Source organism: Crinia signifera, chromosome 6 (assembly GCF_055691185.1).
Source record: "Crinia signifera chromosome 6, ASM5569118v1, whole genome shotgun sequence".
Taxonomy (NCBI): domain Eukaryota; kingdom Metazoa; phylum Chordata; class Amphibia; order Anura; family Myobatrachidae; genus Crinia; species Crinia signifera.
Genome location: NC_139222.1, coordinates 258,838,885 through 258,855,279, shown reverse-complemented (window position 1 = coordinate 258,855,279; position 16,395 = coordinate 258,838,885). Strand labels below are relative to the sequence as shown.

At 45.9% G+C, this 16,395-nt stretch overlaps 1 protein-coding gene across 1 annotated transcript in view; it reads right to left on the bottom strand.

The window, feature by feature from the left end:
* The window catches only part of CPXM2 (carboxypeptidase X, M14 family member 2), a 108,789-nt gene that overhangs the window by 36,585 nt on the left and 55,809 nt on the right, over nt 1-16,395 (bottom strand). Inside the window, exons 6-10 of the mRNA XM_083149428.1 lie at nt 12,932-13,016; nt 8,406-8,556; nt 4,742-4,830; nt 4,347-4,470; nt 371-567 (exon numbers count right to left, since the gene is read on the bottom strand). Coding sequence (XP_083005554.1) covers nt 371-567; nt 4,347-4,470; nt 4,742-4,830; nt 8,406-8,556; nt 12,932-13,016 — 646 coding nt within the window. The remainder of the gene's footprint in view (nt 1-370; nt 568-4,346; nt 4,471-4,741; nt 4,831-8,405; nt 8,557-12,931; nt 13,017-16,395) is intronic.

Here is a 16,395-nt window from a genome sequence, read left to right as displayed (position 1 = left end):
TTATACTCTGGTGTATACGGTAATTGGTCCCCGCAGGCAGAGCCAGTGGTGCGGTCCGGTGACGCTGGGGCCAGCCGGAGGATGATGTTGTTGCAGCAGTGAGGCGGCCTCTGTTAGGCTTATATTCGAGTATATACGGTAATCAGCTTCCAGCTAGCATGGATCAAATACGTTCTTTAAAATGATTGGTTGTTATGGGCAACTGCATCCTTAGTCTTGTTCTCCACTCTTTAGAAAGCTTGATAATATCACAGAAAGACATTTGCTCTGCAGAATGCATGTTTGTACTTTTGTAAATGAGTTTTAATGAATATGATTAGAGAATTTTTTTTAATTTCATCAACTTCATCGAGTCAATGTTCCTCCTCACCAGCTCAGCAGCCTTTTCGTACCCATCTGGGTTGACAGATGGCAGGAAATGAAGACGTGTGTTGGTGATCAGATGTTTAATGCGTTTATTGCCTGCCTGGTACTCCTGACACAGGAACTGCATCAATAGGAGAAGAAGTTCCCGACCCAAGGCTTCATTTCCATGTGCTCCAGCCATGTACCGGAATTCCGGTTCTCCTGAATAAGTGGAAACAGAGACACCACAGGAGCAGTGCAGGATTACACACAGCATAGAAAGAGAGGCTAAAGTGTACTCATGGCTGTTATACAGGGAAGGCTGCCATTTTGTGGCTGGAACCAATATGCATGACAACATGGCCAGTAGTCAGTAACTTTTAATAGGGAAGCATTAGGCTCCGTTATCATGAATATCGAAGTCCACAAAATGGTTGCTTCTAATATGTGAAAGCGAGGAATCTACTCTTAAAAATACTGTAGGACGTTAAAAACAGTCAAAAAATTTTTTTGCATCTTCTAATATATCATAAAATGGTTTGCATTAGTGTTTAGTCATATTGGTCTTTATTCTGGTTCACTCTTTCTGACAAATTTCTTCTTAGATGGACAAAACCATGTGCACTGCAGGTGGTGCAGATGTTACTTGTGCAGAGAGAATTAGATTTGGGTGGGGTTTTAATTCAAAGTGAGATCTATTGCAGTGTAGAAATAAAGCAGCCAGTATTTACCCTGCACAGAAACAAAATAACTCACCCAAATCGAATTCTCTCTGCACATGTTACCTCTGCCCCACCTGCAGTGCACATGATTTTGTCCATCTAAGAAGGAATTTGTCAGAAAGAGTGAACCAAAATAACCCCCATTGTGAGGTAAGTTCTAGTCCCTTTGTCTTGGGATCAATAATCAGGATAAGAGAGGAAACACTGGATTTTTTGTCAATTATACAGGATGCACGTATTCCCAATACATAAAAACACACCTATCCACCAGCAGTTTACCAACAGAAATTTTGTGGAATTTGTTCAGATATCTACCAGGGCATTCACCCTCGCTGTTCACACTATCACCTTTTCAATGGATGCTCCACCCAGCACTAAACATCTAAGCCACTGCCTCGGTGTCATCATTGACTCCTCCCTCTCTTTCACCCTCCACATTCGTGCTCTCTTACAGTCTTGCCGCTTTCACCTCTGCAACATCTCACGCATCAGACCATTCCTCTCCACTGACGCTACAAAAATTCTCATTCACTCTCTTGTCATCTTCCGCCTTCACTACTGCAACATCCTTCTCTCTGGGCTACCTCTCGCCCGCCTCGCCCCTCTCCAATCCATTCTTAACGCTGCTGCTAGGCTCATCTTCCTCTCCCGCCGTTCCACCTCCGCCTCCCCCCTCTGTCTATCTCTTCACTGGCTCCCCATTCCTTTCCGGGCTCTCTTTAAACTCCTCACCACCACCTACAAGGCTCTCTATCCACACTCCCTCCCGTCCTCTTCGCTCCGCCGCCGACTGACCTCTCACCTAATCACCTCCTCCCACTCCCGTGTCCAAGACTTCTCTCGCACTGCCCCCATGCACTGGAACAACCTCCCACCACCCATCAGGCTTTCTGATTCCCTTACTTCCTTCAAGCGCTCCCTCAAAACCCACTTCTTCCGACTGGCCTATCCCTCTTCCTCCTAACCTATTTTGCTCCTCCTATCCTGCCTACCCTACTCCTCCATCCGTTCCTACTTATCCTATTGTTTTTCGTTCGTCCACCGACCTCCTTTTAGTATGTTAACTCTTATGAGTAGGGCACTCCTTCCTCACGTACTCACCCTACCTCTTTACCTCACCAGTGCTCCTGCCCTGTTCTTCCCTTCCTCTACTTCATCTTTAGTCTCCTCTACAATTTCGACACCTACTTCAGAACTGATGCTGATTTTAGTTCTGCCAGCTATACCCCTATTTATGCTGTATTTTATCAACACACCCTGTACGTTACCTTGTCATTTGTTTTTTTGTTTGCTATGTACGGCGCTGCGGACACTTTGTGGCGCCTTATAAATAAACTTACGACTAAGCCAGCGGTTCTCAAACTATGGGTCCTGACCTCAAAGTGGGCCCGACCTTCTCGGCTTGGGGTCGCGACTCCATGTTGCTGACCATCAGGCTGATGACTTTTGTAATCTCAGTGAAGTGATTCAAGGAGTCTGAAAACCTGTTGAATTGTCTGTTATTTTAAACTCCTCCCATCACTCTGTGCCTTCACAATGCTGCCATGTACGTGCTGTCTGCTGACTACACATGTGATGTGATGACCTTCTGTAGTAACTTGCTGGGGTTCTGTAATTGTTTTTATTGTCTGATGGGGTCCCAGAGCAAAAAAGTTTGAGGATCCCTGATCTATGCACTTCATTTTATTTATCACCTAGTATCTGCATGCCAACTCACTCAAAGTTCTGTTGCCCTAGATTGCAGCCTTCAGAGCCTAATGATAAGGCACTGTTGAATCTCCTGCTTTTGCACGGTCTGCTAACATGCTTGTAATAGACTCAAAGTTAGGGGTAAATCTTCTATAAAAGCAGGTTATCCCAAAGATATACTAGGCAGTATTGGATGGTTCCACAGTGCCTCTTATGTCGTAACTCATTCAAAAAACTGATATTTGTCTTGTTCCTGGCAAACTGTACACTTGGGGTTGTTAAAGGGTTACCCTGTAGATTAGATTTAACCACTTGAAAACCTGGAAGATAAGGCACCCAGACTGTAATATGGATGACCACATCATTGACTACATATTTCTACAACAAAACAATCATTAAGTTTCAATATTCTGTCTGTCATTATTTGGTATGTAGTTTGTATTATTTGTAAATGACATTGAAAGTAATCATTACACAACTGCATTGTGCCATCAGGATTTGTCACCAGAATGATTAACCAGTTTCTCCAATAAGTTCAAGTCAACCATTTGTTTTTATTTCACCTTTAACTAACTTGAGTTATTTATAGGTCAGAATAGTTTTTTTCTGGTTCTCCACTCAGGCACTGGGAAGCTGAACTACTTTGATTTTTTCCATCCTATTTTTTAGCCTAGGTGTTGGTAGATAGACCTGACTGTCCTCAAGAAGTTGTCAACTATACAACATGCCAGCTGGTATGAGTCACCAAAACTTTGTACACATAGTATAAAGGCAAGAAACGTTCCTACACATAGTAGAAAGACAAGAAACGTACGTACACATGCAGTCTGACATGAATCTACACATAGACGCAGCAAAGTCCAGAGGCTACAACAGCACAGAGAAGGAAGAAAAGATCACATAAACAACATGACATTCTGGGGAGGGCTTGTGGCATCAGGTGAGCATGAGGAGGTGGGCAACTTACAACTACACCCATTGTAGAAAAAAAAATATATATTAATGGAAGATATATGCAAATGCTGTAAAAAAAAAAAATTGGCTGAAATATCTCTCATGACCGGCACATGGGTGCCGGAAGGGGTCCCGACAGTCGGGATCCCGGCAGTTATTTGCCTGACGTCGCGATCCCTTCTGTTAAAACACCGAAAGACGGGTTCCCGACAGCCACCTGCTATTCTCCCTCGTGGGGGTCGGAACCCTATACCAGACCCCGGCACTTAGTATTAGTATTGTATGTGAAAATATTCGCTGTTGGCCAACATGATACATACCACACACATTTATATATGATGCTGTTATTTCCCTGTGGGGAAACCTGACCAACTGCAGGGCCAGTGAGATGAGAAGATGGATCCAAGAACCTAATAGGTGTTACATACTGCAGAAAGCTATCACAAAGCCACCCAGTAACTTATTTCTGACACTCTTCCTCAGGGTGCCTCTGAGCAATTGCCCCTCATGCCAACCCTCCCCTTGTGAAATCAAACCAAAAGAAGAAGCCAAACCAACAGGTAAGATTATGAGGAGGTATAGCAGAGACAGGCGGGAAGTTGCAGGACATACATAGAGTGTGTTTATTCTCCTAACCAACTTCGTGCTCCCCGGGGTTATCGGACATCTCCATCGCATACATCTTCAGCCCCTCGTGGCTGCGTCCAATGTTATACACGCGAGTGATGTTAGGACACATTTCATTCACCACCTTCATCAACTGAAACCAAAAAGATTGAGAAGACAACTGTAAGAGAGAGGTTAGCTGGGAGAACAAGATATTGCTGGTCAATATACTGGGAAGTAAGGAAGGATTAGACTCCACCTCTCGTTCCGAATGCACTAATACTGTACATGTGTAGTCTTTATAATAAATGATGAGTTCATGTGGACATACCCCAATGTTGGCCCCTGCCTACTGTAGCCCCAAGACATGCAGCCTATGGTAATACTGTATATATATATAAAATCCAGTATCACTCCTTCCCTACCTGTCTCATTTCCTTGTAATTGTGATGTCGAAAGTCCAGATTGTCTGAAGTTGTCATCTCGTTGCGTCTGTAATAATAATTATTGGGGTCTGGGTAAAGAAGATAATATAACATGATATTATTGATGAGATCCATGTTTCTTTGTTCACACACACTTTTAAGCTTTCCTTTAACCCTTAGGCCTACTGTGGAATTTTTTGAGATGGGCACATTCCAACGTCAATCTCAGAAATTACATTTATGCATTACCTACAAAAATCACGTTTTGTTTTTCAGAAAAGCTTATTATTATTATTATTATTATTATTATTATGTCTAACTACCACCAACATATACTTTGGCGCTTATTCTGATTGACTTGCCAAGCTGTGAAACTCGCAGCTTTGTGAGACAACTAAACGCCCGCCGTACGAACACCCGCCTGCTGCACGCACGCACGCACGCCGATTTTACCCGAACACATGCGAATGGATGTTTTGCATCCATTCGCAGCTTGCGTGCATGGACAAAATCATTCGATGGTCGCTGACCATCAATTGATTTCTAAGGTGTCCGCAAATCTAAGTCACGCTCTGATGACTTAGATCTGCGGCGCCTTGGTACAGGAAGAAGGCGGGCAGCTGACATCCGGGTGACATTAGCTGCTCATCCCCGGCACCCGCGTCACGGGTGAATTACCATGGGAATGCCCAGCATTTTCATGGGGAAACGCTGGGCATTCCCATGGGTGCGACTCCAGTCTGCGGCCGTACACCCCACGCCCGCACTGATCCGTGCCAACGGGCCAGCGACTATGTAAGCCACGCTCGCACAGATGGCCTGCACATGCGCATAAGTCGACAGAGTTGGAAGGTCAACACAAGCATTAAGTCGACAATGGCTAGGTCGACAGTCAAAAGGTGCCCATACACTAGTAAGATTTATCTTCAGATCTGGCTGGTTGGAACAAAAACATGGCTATGGATGAGTGTCAGTTTTCCAGCATTTCCAAGCAAATGGTCAACTGTCATTTGCTCTCATCCATAACCATGTTTTTGTTCCAACCAGACAGATCTGCAGATAAATCTGCATGTGTATGGCCACCTAAAGGGTCTACATTAGTTTTTCATTAAGCTAGAGATCTGTGGAGTGTGAAGCCTATGGTTTGTTTGCCTGCTGAAAAACTTGCCATGCTGTGAACTGCCAAACTGTCAACCTGGTATGCTGTATGCCTGCTACAAATAAAGAAACAGACTTTGTGGTAAATTTACAAAGATGGGAGTTTTATTTCAGATGGGTTGTTGCTATGGGCAACCAATCAGAGTCTATCTATTATTTTCTAGAAGGTGCTAAACACACCTGCCTACTTTTTATAACTCCTCTCCGGGAGAAGCCAGGAGAGGAGTGAAAGGGGGGCAGGACGAGGCCATGTGTCGGGGGCGGGACGAGGCTGATGTCACCAAGCCCTGCCCCCATGACAGTCAGCTACGTTAATTCGCGGGTCCGCATATTGGGGGAGGGGCTAAAAGATGCAATTTGCATCATTTTATCCCCGCCCCCTCCCCGCGGACCCGCAAAATTCAGGATTTTATACAACGTGGAAGGGGGAGCGTGGGCTTCTGGGGTGATGCGGATGACTTGCCCTCCTTCTCGCAGGGCCAGGAGGGGGACCTGATTTGCGGAACCCTCCCGGCCATTCCGGGAGGATAGGCAAGTATGGTGCTAAATAAATAAGACGTAGATTCTCATTGTTTGGCCATAGCAACATCCCATGTGAAATAGAATTCCCCCTTTTTCTCAAAAGTTATTTCTCAGTGTTTACAGTATTCTTAAGGTCCATACACACTGGGCGACTATTCCCAGTGTGTATGGACAACGATGATCGCATTCATTGCTGGGGGGAAAGCCGCTCGGTGCATACACACTGAGCGGCTTTCCCCCGAGTTGTCCTGAAATCCGCTCATCTAATGGTATAACGGCTTTCCTGGCGATGTTGCAGGAGCGCGCAGCAGCGCTCATCGCCGGCCAATGCACACTGGGCGGCTTTGAGCTGAAAGACCTGCTGTTTTGAGCGACTTTCAGCTCAAAGTCGCCCAGTGTGTATGGGCCTTTACTCTGAAAATAACAATAAGTTAATGTGAAAATGATTACTTTGCCTGTATCTACTGAGTTTTGTATGATCACTAAAACTGGATGTTTGTTACAGTTTTATTACTGAAAGATGTTTTCCCTAACATGAAACAGAAGGAGATGAACACAGATGTGGTGGCTGCTGCTGTTACTCTTTAAGGCCTTGTACACATGAGCATCACCAGAGCCTCATAAACACGTTCTGATGCTGGGGCTCCAGTGGGGTAATGTAAGTAAATGGACCTGTGCACACAGGCTTTCTGGCACTTCATGATGCATCAACTCTGACACTTGCCTGCAGCCTTCACAATTGAACACGTACAGTTTATAGGAGATAAGCGGAAACATCCAAATATATAAACAAAATATTCATAGATTTCTAGAAGGCAGTATTTTATTTTATTTATACCTTTATTACAAATAGATAGATATCCAGTTTGAAACCAGCACACCAAGGGCCTTATTCTAGTTCACTCTTTGAGGCAAATTCCTTCTTAGCTGGACAAAACCATGTGCACTGCAGGTGGGGCAGATGTAACATGTGCAGGGAGATTTAGCTTTAAGTGAGTTATTTTGTTTCTGTGCAGGGAAAATACTGACTGCTTTATTTTTACACTGCAATATTGATCTCACTTTGAAGTAAACCCCACCCAAATCTAATTGTCTCTGCACAAGTAACATCTGCCCCACCTGCAGTGCACATGGTTTTGTCCATCTAAGAAGGATTTTGTCAGAAAGAGTGAACTAGAATAAGGCCCCAAGTGCCTAATTCAACAACACTTGGAACGGGGTGAATTCGGCCCCGTACTGATGTTTGGGGGTCTGCCCATGCACAACCATGTTTTTGCACATGTGCAGACCCTGGCATCGAACAGCTTCGGGGAGTTCCACGGGGGATTCGGTGCAGAAGGGGGGATTTGGGCGGGCGGTGTCTCAGGTGCTCGGCAACCTGAATCAGGGACCATAAGTGCAGTAAAAAGGCAATTTATTTGACATCACATCTGAACCAGCACAAGCCATAATTGTATTGATCCCCAATAGCAGACATTTTCGTGCTCTTGGTATCTATCAAGGGAAACCTTTTTTCTTTTACAGCATTTTTGGTGAGCTGGTTTCAACTTGGATATCTATATCTAGTTGTGGAGTTGATTTTGATGTACACCATGCACCCTGCTGCTTTACATATGTTATTGTGGCATCCATCCTTTCTATATGTTCAGATTATTTAGTTATATGACCCCCCAGAACAACCCACTTCACTCAGGGAAGGGTGGCAGCATTGGGTGGACTCTGGGAAACTTGCCCACTTTTCCAGGCACCTGGGAGAGCCAACAGAGGTTCAGGAGTCTCCTGATCTGTCCGGGGGAACTAGGAAGTATGTTGCAAGGTAAAATTTATTTAGTACATTTTTTGAAATTCTAGCTACAATCTTATTGGCTACCGTGTGGAACACCTCAGCTTGTTATTTTTATTTTCAGAAGTTCAACCAAGTATGAAACACCTCTGGATAAAGTTATAAATAATCTATATTGAGTTATCATTATTATCAACTCACCTGGTAAAGGACATCCAAGAATTTCAACCCTCATACATATGCTCCCCTCTGAATACCAAGACCGAGGATTGAGCCGAATATAACGTCCCACCAGTGGTTCTAGAAATTCATTCAAGACTGGAATCTCTTTCTCGCTATTTCCATAGAACATCTGTACAAACGACACAAGATTCAGTAAGATATAACAGCCTAGAACAGAAAATCCACATTTACATGGGCACCAGAAATGTGTATAAAATAAGTGTGCAGATCCAGAAAGTGGGCCTCATTCTCAGTGGAATGCTGCCACAAACAAATCTGTGTCTTTAACCAGTTACGGTCTGCGACTATATGCAAGTTCTGTTATAAAGCCTTTCATTGGTTTACATCCATGGTGCATCTTCAGACGCCATCATCGGTCTCACCACCTAAACTTTGATGTCTCAATTATTTCAGGGCCCTGCGGAGATCTGATACTCTGCGGATGTTCTCACCCACACAATATCCTCATTTATCTGGTGAATTTCTCAGGTAGGCCATGGAATATTGAACGCATGAACTATTCATACTTCACGGCAATTAGTTGCCTAAAGCACAGAACCGAGCTGGGATCGTTCATCTGAGACGGTTGCGAGGCACAGCATATGTATATTGTATGGGCCTCGTTTCCAACGGCTGAGCTGACAGACCTATAAATCTTCCAGGATAAAGGATTTTCCGCGCTGAACCGTTGCTGGTAAAACTCAAGTTTTCATAAAATGACGATTTGTGAAATAGTCTCTCTTCCAGATGAAGCTTGGCAGCACTGAGGACATTCTACTGAAGTCTCATTCAAAATTCCATGGAGCACTTACGATTAAATTACATTAACCACTTCCATAAAATTTTGCCAGCACCCCACCCCCCAATAGGGTTAACAAACCCCCCCAGTAGTGCTAACACCACCCCCCCCCCCCCCCCCCGTGCAGCCGGTACCTCCTGCCGCATCTGTCTCGGGGGTCCCGGCTCTCCCGGCTCCTGCTGCTTATAAAAAAAAGTGACATTCGTAAAATGGCTGTCCCCATACTGCAGACCGTTTTTAAGGTTGCTAGAGGAGGCCGTCACCTCCTCTAGCATCCTCAAAAACTGTCTTTCGTATGGGGGCAGACATTTTCCGAATGTCACCTTTTTTCATAAGCAGCAGGAGCCGGGAGAGCTGGGACCCGCAAGACAGAATCACCGGCGGCAGGGGCCAACGGCAGCGGCTAATTATAGCCCCGCAGCCCCCCATCCCCCCCCCGGCGCCCACACCTTCTCAGCGCCTCCCTGCCACTGCGGGGGCTGCGTGGCTATAGTTACACCACTGAATTGCAGCATAGAAAACTCAGCAGCCATACATGTAGTAAGTACAGTATACACCAGTGATGGCTAACCTTGACACTCCAGCTGTTGTTGAACTACACATCCCAGCATGCTTTGCATCAGTTTTATCATGGCCAAATAGCAAAACTGTAGCAGGGAATGCTGGGATGTATAGTTCAACAACAGCTGGAGTGTCAAGGTTAGCCATACCAGGTCTACACAGGGAGTTACCGAACCTATTACAGAGGACAAGTGGCCGTGTTGCCCATAGCAACCAATCAGATCCTACTTATTTTATAGAATGTACAAGATAAATTATGGCTAGGATTAGGAAGTGATTGGTTGCTATTGACAACACTTCCACTTCCTCCTCTGTACACTGATACGATGTCAATGTCAACCTACGCCGAAATTCGGGACATCCCACTAGCTTTTTAGGGAAGTGGGCAGAATGAACAGATTATGTAGAGGGGGTGGGACTAAATTATTCCAATTTGCATAATTTAGCCCTGCCTCCTACCCATGCACCTGTAAATCACAGCATTTTGCCGTGATGAAGGCAGGGTTTAGTGACTGACATCCCAGCCCTGTCCCCTGAAGTGACCAATGGTCTCTCCTCTCCGAGCTTCTACCAGATGGGAGACCACAAATGTATACGTTGTTTATTAGGTCTGGTGCAATGAATTTGAATTGCGTTATACACCTTTCACTCCGCATCTTGAACTCAGGTTATACTGGATCGGGTGCGGTGTATAAACACCAAACTTGATAACCCGGGTCGAACAACCTGGCAGTTCATCCCACAATATAAGAAGGGTTAAACCCGGGTTGCCCTGCGTATAAAGGGGGACCAGAGTTTAGTGTGAAAGGGTCGGACCCAGTATCATAATCCAAGTATGGATTAGGGGCGGAGATTACAGGTATGGTGGGGCAAGGGGTGGAGCCACGATGGCTCGATTCTCTAGGCTGGGGGGTGGGGATGGGAGTTAGGGTTAGGCCACAGGCATGGTGGGTAAGAAAAATTAGGGGAGAGGGTTAGGGTACTTAGAGCCTGTCTGGGTCCTCTGCATCGGGATGCCAATGTTGTGATATGTATTCCTTTTCAGAGGTGTTATTAGGTTGTTTTCATTCAGCAGAAAAAGCTAGGAACATTTCTAGCTTAATAATATCTAAGCTTTTCTATTTATATTTTATCCATCAGCTGTTTAACTGCCTGCGTGACACAAGCACAGGGACTGGTTCCTGCTGGCCCTAAACACTGCATACAGAGGTTTTCAGGAGAAACGCTGCTCTTGTGACACCTTCATTTTGAAAGGCCAGCATCTTTAAAATAAGTAATTCTTTATCCTCAGGGAGAACAACTAAACGAAGTTCAACAATCTGTAGTACTTACAAATATAATAATATATGTCTGATTTAGGAGCAAAGGAATAACAATAACTTTACACCTTGGAAAACCCATGCTGAACTGCAGGTGCGGCATATGTAACAATGTATCTAAATGTAAAAATGTATCTCATACTTGCCAACTCCTCCGCAAGTGTAATACCCCTTTTACACCGCTGAAAAATCCGGGTCAGTGGCGTGTCAGACCCGGACCTTCGGCGGTGTAAATGGGGTCAAGCCGTGTCCATTTACACGGGTCCTCTACCCAGGTCCTGACCTGGGTAGAACACGGTTAGGACCCGTGTAGAGGCCGGTGTAAATGTTCCCGCTGCGGGTCCAGGCACCCGCAGCGGGTCCGTGCACGGCATGCAGCGCTGGGGAAGCTGTCCCCAGCTGCTGCAGGAGGAGAGGGGTGTCTGCGGCTGCTAAGGGCCTGGGGTGAACTGTCAGGCTGCTGAGGGGGGGAGATGGAGGGGATGCTCCCCGCTGCTGTAACTCCCCCCTGCAGCCGCGGGGCCGGGAGTGGAGGCAGCGGGAATCAGCAGTGCAGGTGGGCAGGGGACATCATCACCTGTAGAATCATATCATCACCCCCCCAGCGCGGGGTCCAGCCTCCAGGCAGCGGGGTCCGGCAGTACAGGCGGGGGATCCATTCAGCGTATACGAAGTTGCCGGCGGGGTCCCTCCAGCGTATGGGAAGTAACCAGCGAGCGTCCCTGCGGCGGCTGGGAACTGCCGCTACTAGTTCCCATACACTGGGGGGACCCCGCCGGCAACTTCGTATACGCTGAATGGATCCCCCGCCTGTACTGCCGGACCCCGCTGCCTGGAGGCTGGACCCCGCGCTGGGGGGGTGATGATATGATTCTACAGGTGATGATGTCCCCTGCCCACCTGCACTGCTGATTCCCGCTGCCTCCACTCCCGGCCCCGCGGCTGCAGGGGGGAGTTACAGCAGCGGGGAGCATCCCCTCCGTCTCCCCCCTCAGCAGCCTGTGATTTGATGCTGCAGGGGGGTCATAAGGTGCAGGGGGTGATGCTGCTTCAGGGGGTGTGTGATTTGATGCTGCTTCAGGGGGGTGATGATGTGCAGGGGGGGGGGGGTGATTTGATGTTGCAGGGGGGTGATAATGTACAGGTGGGGGGGGGGTGCTGCTGCTGCTAGGGGGGGTGATGATGTGCAGGGGGGGATTGATGTGATGCTGCAGGGGGGGGGGGGTGATGATGTGCAGGGGGTGATGTGGTGCTGCTGCTGCAGGCCATTTGTAATGACAAGGCAGGGCTGACCCAGGTCCAGTGTAAATGGTGCAGACCCTGGTCCGACCCAGGTTGAAGTGCTGTGTAAATGCAGTATAAAGCAGGGTCAGACCCTGGAAACTCCAGCGTTCAAAGACCAGGGTCGGACCAGGGTTTTTGGTGTAAAAGGGGTATTATAGAGGCCGCATCTCCCGCTCCCTGCCCGCTTCCTAGTGAATCAGGCAGGATAAAGTGGGATACCCAGTAACAAACAAAGGGTGTAGGGCTATAAGAAATAAATGCACTTAATTTAGCCCCGCCCCATAAAGCAGACCTGCAAATCACTGCATTTTGGGGACAGGGCTTAGTTACATCACAAGCCGACCCTGCTCCCCCAAAGTGTCAGTCAGCTTCCCCCAGAGAGGCTATGAGAAGGCAGAAATGAACTACAGCAACATGGTTTGTCTGGGTATAGAATAAGTTCCTTGTTTCTTCATTCCACCCGAAATACCTCAGAAATAACCTAATGATATGTACCAAAAAGCACCCTCTCTTAGGTGAATTAATATTATGGCAGTTCTTACCAAATCTCCCGTTTCATTCCTCGCAGAGACCCAGCTGTGGCTATCATTACTAACCATCACTCGATAGGAGGTCACCCAGTCACTCCTGGGGGGAGAAAAATCTTTCATCAGAGAACAGACAAAATAGTTGCTATGGCAACATGGCTATAAACCCACTAGTGCATTGTATCACACACACATATATATATATATATATATATATATATATATATATATATATATATATATATATATGTATAAAATGGAATTATAGAGAGCGCTTTTATACTCCACACCACCAGTATGTACAACTTCTGGTAATACAAGTTAGTATTTTATTAAAAGTCTTCAATTTAAAATTCCATAATTGCATCCATTCATTTCTTTCAAGATGAGGTAACAACCCAACGCGTTTTGTCTTTTAGAAAGACTTCATCAGGGTTGTTTTTTTTACACAAATAAAGTAATGATTCAGAAATAAGATGCAAATAATGCTCTTTTCGGAGATCCCAAGATAGAAGGTTAAAATTTCCCATAGGACACGTAAAAGGACCAATGTCTCAAAGATGGTATGTCACTTAATTTTCCCAATAGAGATCAGCTTTGTTGGCAAAGAAAGTAGGAAGCCAAGAAATACTGTAGCAGTGACCAGCTACATTGGACTTAAATATGGACGAGACATCTCACAAATATGGGCAGGGTAAATACCCCAAATAGTGTCAATGCCTGGAAACGCTCTGATTAGGATCACATCCAGCAGACTGAATATATATATTTGTACGTATCTCCTTACATAGTATAACAGAAAGACCCCAAAGTACGTCTGTCTGTCTATATGTTCTAATCTTGAAAACCGCAGGAGGCATATTTGTGCAATTTTCTCTGTTACGCAGTGCAGTTCCCGGGGAAGGTTTAGGTTTATTAACCCCTTCCCGACATTTGACGTACATTTACGTCATGGTCGGGATGTACTTCCCGACGCATGGCATAAATGTACGTCATGACTTTAAAGTGTCACCGCGTCTATAGACACGGTGACAGAGGGACGATGGCTGCTGTCCCTGACAGCAGACATCTCCCCTCGTGGCCCAGGGGGGGCAGCGATGCCCCCCCCCCATCGGCAATCGCTGCGATTAGCTGTTCAAATGTGAACAGCCAATTGCAGCGTTTTCTGTGTTCTGTGTATAATTTTGTCTCTGCTGCCCCCTAGTGTCCAAAAAAATTAAAAGGAGGTTGAAATAATGATGGCAACATAAAGTAGACATATGGTCTTTGATAGTTATTAACTATTTTGAGTGGTATGATTATTTGTCTCACAAGCAGAAAATTTAACATTTTGCAAATCGCAAAATTTTCCATTTTTTTACGACATTTTGGTATTTTTCACAAATAAACACAGACTGTATCGACCAAAATTTACCACTAACTTAAAGTACAATGTGTCACGAGAAAACAATCTCAAAATCACTGGGATAAGTAAAAGCAATAAAAAGTTATCCCCACATAAAGTGATACATGTCAGATTTGAAAAAAAGGGCTCTGTCAGGAAGGCAAAAACAGGCTGCGGCGGTAAGGGGTTAATCATCACTATCCCGTATTGGAAACTAGGCAATAGTCCAACAAAAATCACTGTGGCAGGGCCAGTCAGTGTATGTGAGAAGACTTCGCGAGGGGCAGGGCAGGTTGGGGGACTATGGCATAACGGCACACTTGGTAACAGCCACGGGCTGGACTCTTCCTCTCTGGTGGCTGCCAGCACTCAGTCTCCAGGAAGAGAGGTGGCACTGCTGCTGGGATAGAGCCAGGAGAGAGGGAGATGTGGCTGATTGGCTGGTGTGGGTCAAATGGCGTGGTGCTGGAGTCTCTGGCTGCGGCTGGCTGGGCGATCAGGTGTTGGCGGCAGCAGTAGTAGTCGGGATGGAGAGCAGCTGGGAGCTGGTAAGGGGAAGGGAAGGGGCCGACTGTGTCAGTGGAGAGTGAGAGGCCGGAGAGTGAGCTGCCAAAAAAGAAAGTGCTGGTAAACACCAGGAGCTGATTAGGACACTCCGAAAAGGGGGCATGGCATATGCAAATGGGGGCGCGGCCTATGCCCTCAGGTTTCGTCCTCTGTGCTGCTGAATAGACGCTGTGCAATTGACTCCCAACTGCCCCACATAACACCCCACCACCCCCACCCCCCCTTCTGGCACCGAGCAGGACCGTCCCCCCCAAAAAAACTGGACGGTCCCGCGAAAAAACGGGACAGTTGGGAGGTATGAATACATCACTTCCATAGTGTAGATATATTTATCTGTACACACATGGCACAGTTATACATCAGTGTAGTCTATATGGATGAAAACATCACAAGAAACACATACAGCACATTTTTGAACTCTGATGCTTTTAAAGAAAACAAACAAGTGTAGCAATAAAATCATGTGTCCGCGCAGAAAGTATGGGGTCCGGGAATGTGAGAATTGGCCGCTGATAACATATTTGCTCTGATATCACTGATGTGAACATATTTCCGGACATATTTTCTCCAATGGATTCCACATTAATGTCTCCTTTCCAAAAATAATGATCCTTAATTATTCACACACAAATGTGAGCACATGTACTAAAGCACTGCAAATACATTTACCGCCATTTTTGTAAAGATCGTGGGCGAGATGTAATAGGTGGCGACTTTTGGTCATGTTTAAAAATCGCACCTTTGAAAATCCGAATTCGCATATGTAATGAGATGCAAATTTGCGGCAAAAAAGTGCGATTTAGTGCGATTTTTAGACTTGAAAATGTGCGCATTTTCAGACATGCGATTTTGTATAAAAAAAAAAACCTCCTGACCATAACCAGCCCCAGGCTCAAAGAGCCGGTCCTGGTATATACAATAGGATTCTTTCTCTTTTTTACACTATTTTATCAGCTCAATGCCCACCCCCCAGGGAAATCGAGAACAGCCCCGGGCTTCCCCAGGACCCCTGCCCATGTTGAAGGGCCAGAGGGGTTAATTCTTTAGCCGGGGGGACTTGTATAAAAAGTCTTCCCCCGGCTGTGGCATTACCCTGCTGGCTGGTTGGGCCCAGTGCTGGTTCTTGAAATACCCTAGTCATTTTGTCCCCTGTATTTTGAGAACCAGGACCGGCCCTTGAACCTGGTCCTGGTTTTGTAAAATCAAGGGAACCTCAACTTGTTTGTCCCTGTGATTTTATGAAACCAGGACGGGCTCTTTAAACCCGGGGCTGGTTATGCTCAGGAGGGGGGACTCCACGCTGTTTTTTTGTATTTAACCCTTTTTTTTGGACAGAACTATGCACAGATCACAATGATCTGTGCATGGTTCTGTCAAATTCGCCAGTCAGAACCTGGTCTAATTTTTTGGCGATTTTTGGTAACGTTTACTAAAAATAGCACTAACTCGCATGCGAATTCCGACTTTGTCTAAAAAATTGCACCCTATTACAATGTGCAATTTTTTCACATGCGATTTAGTGCGATTT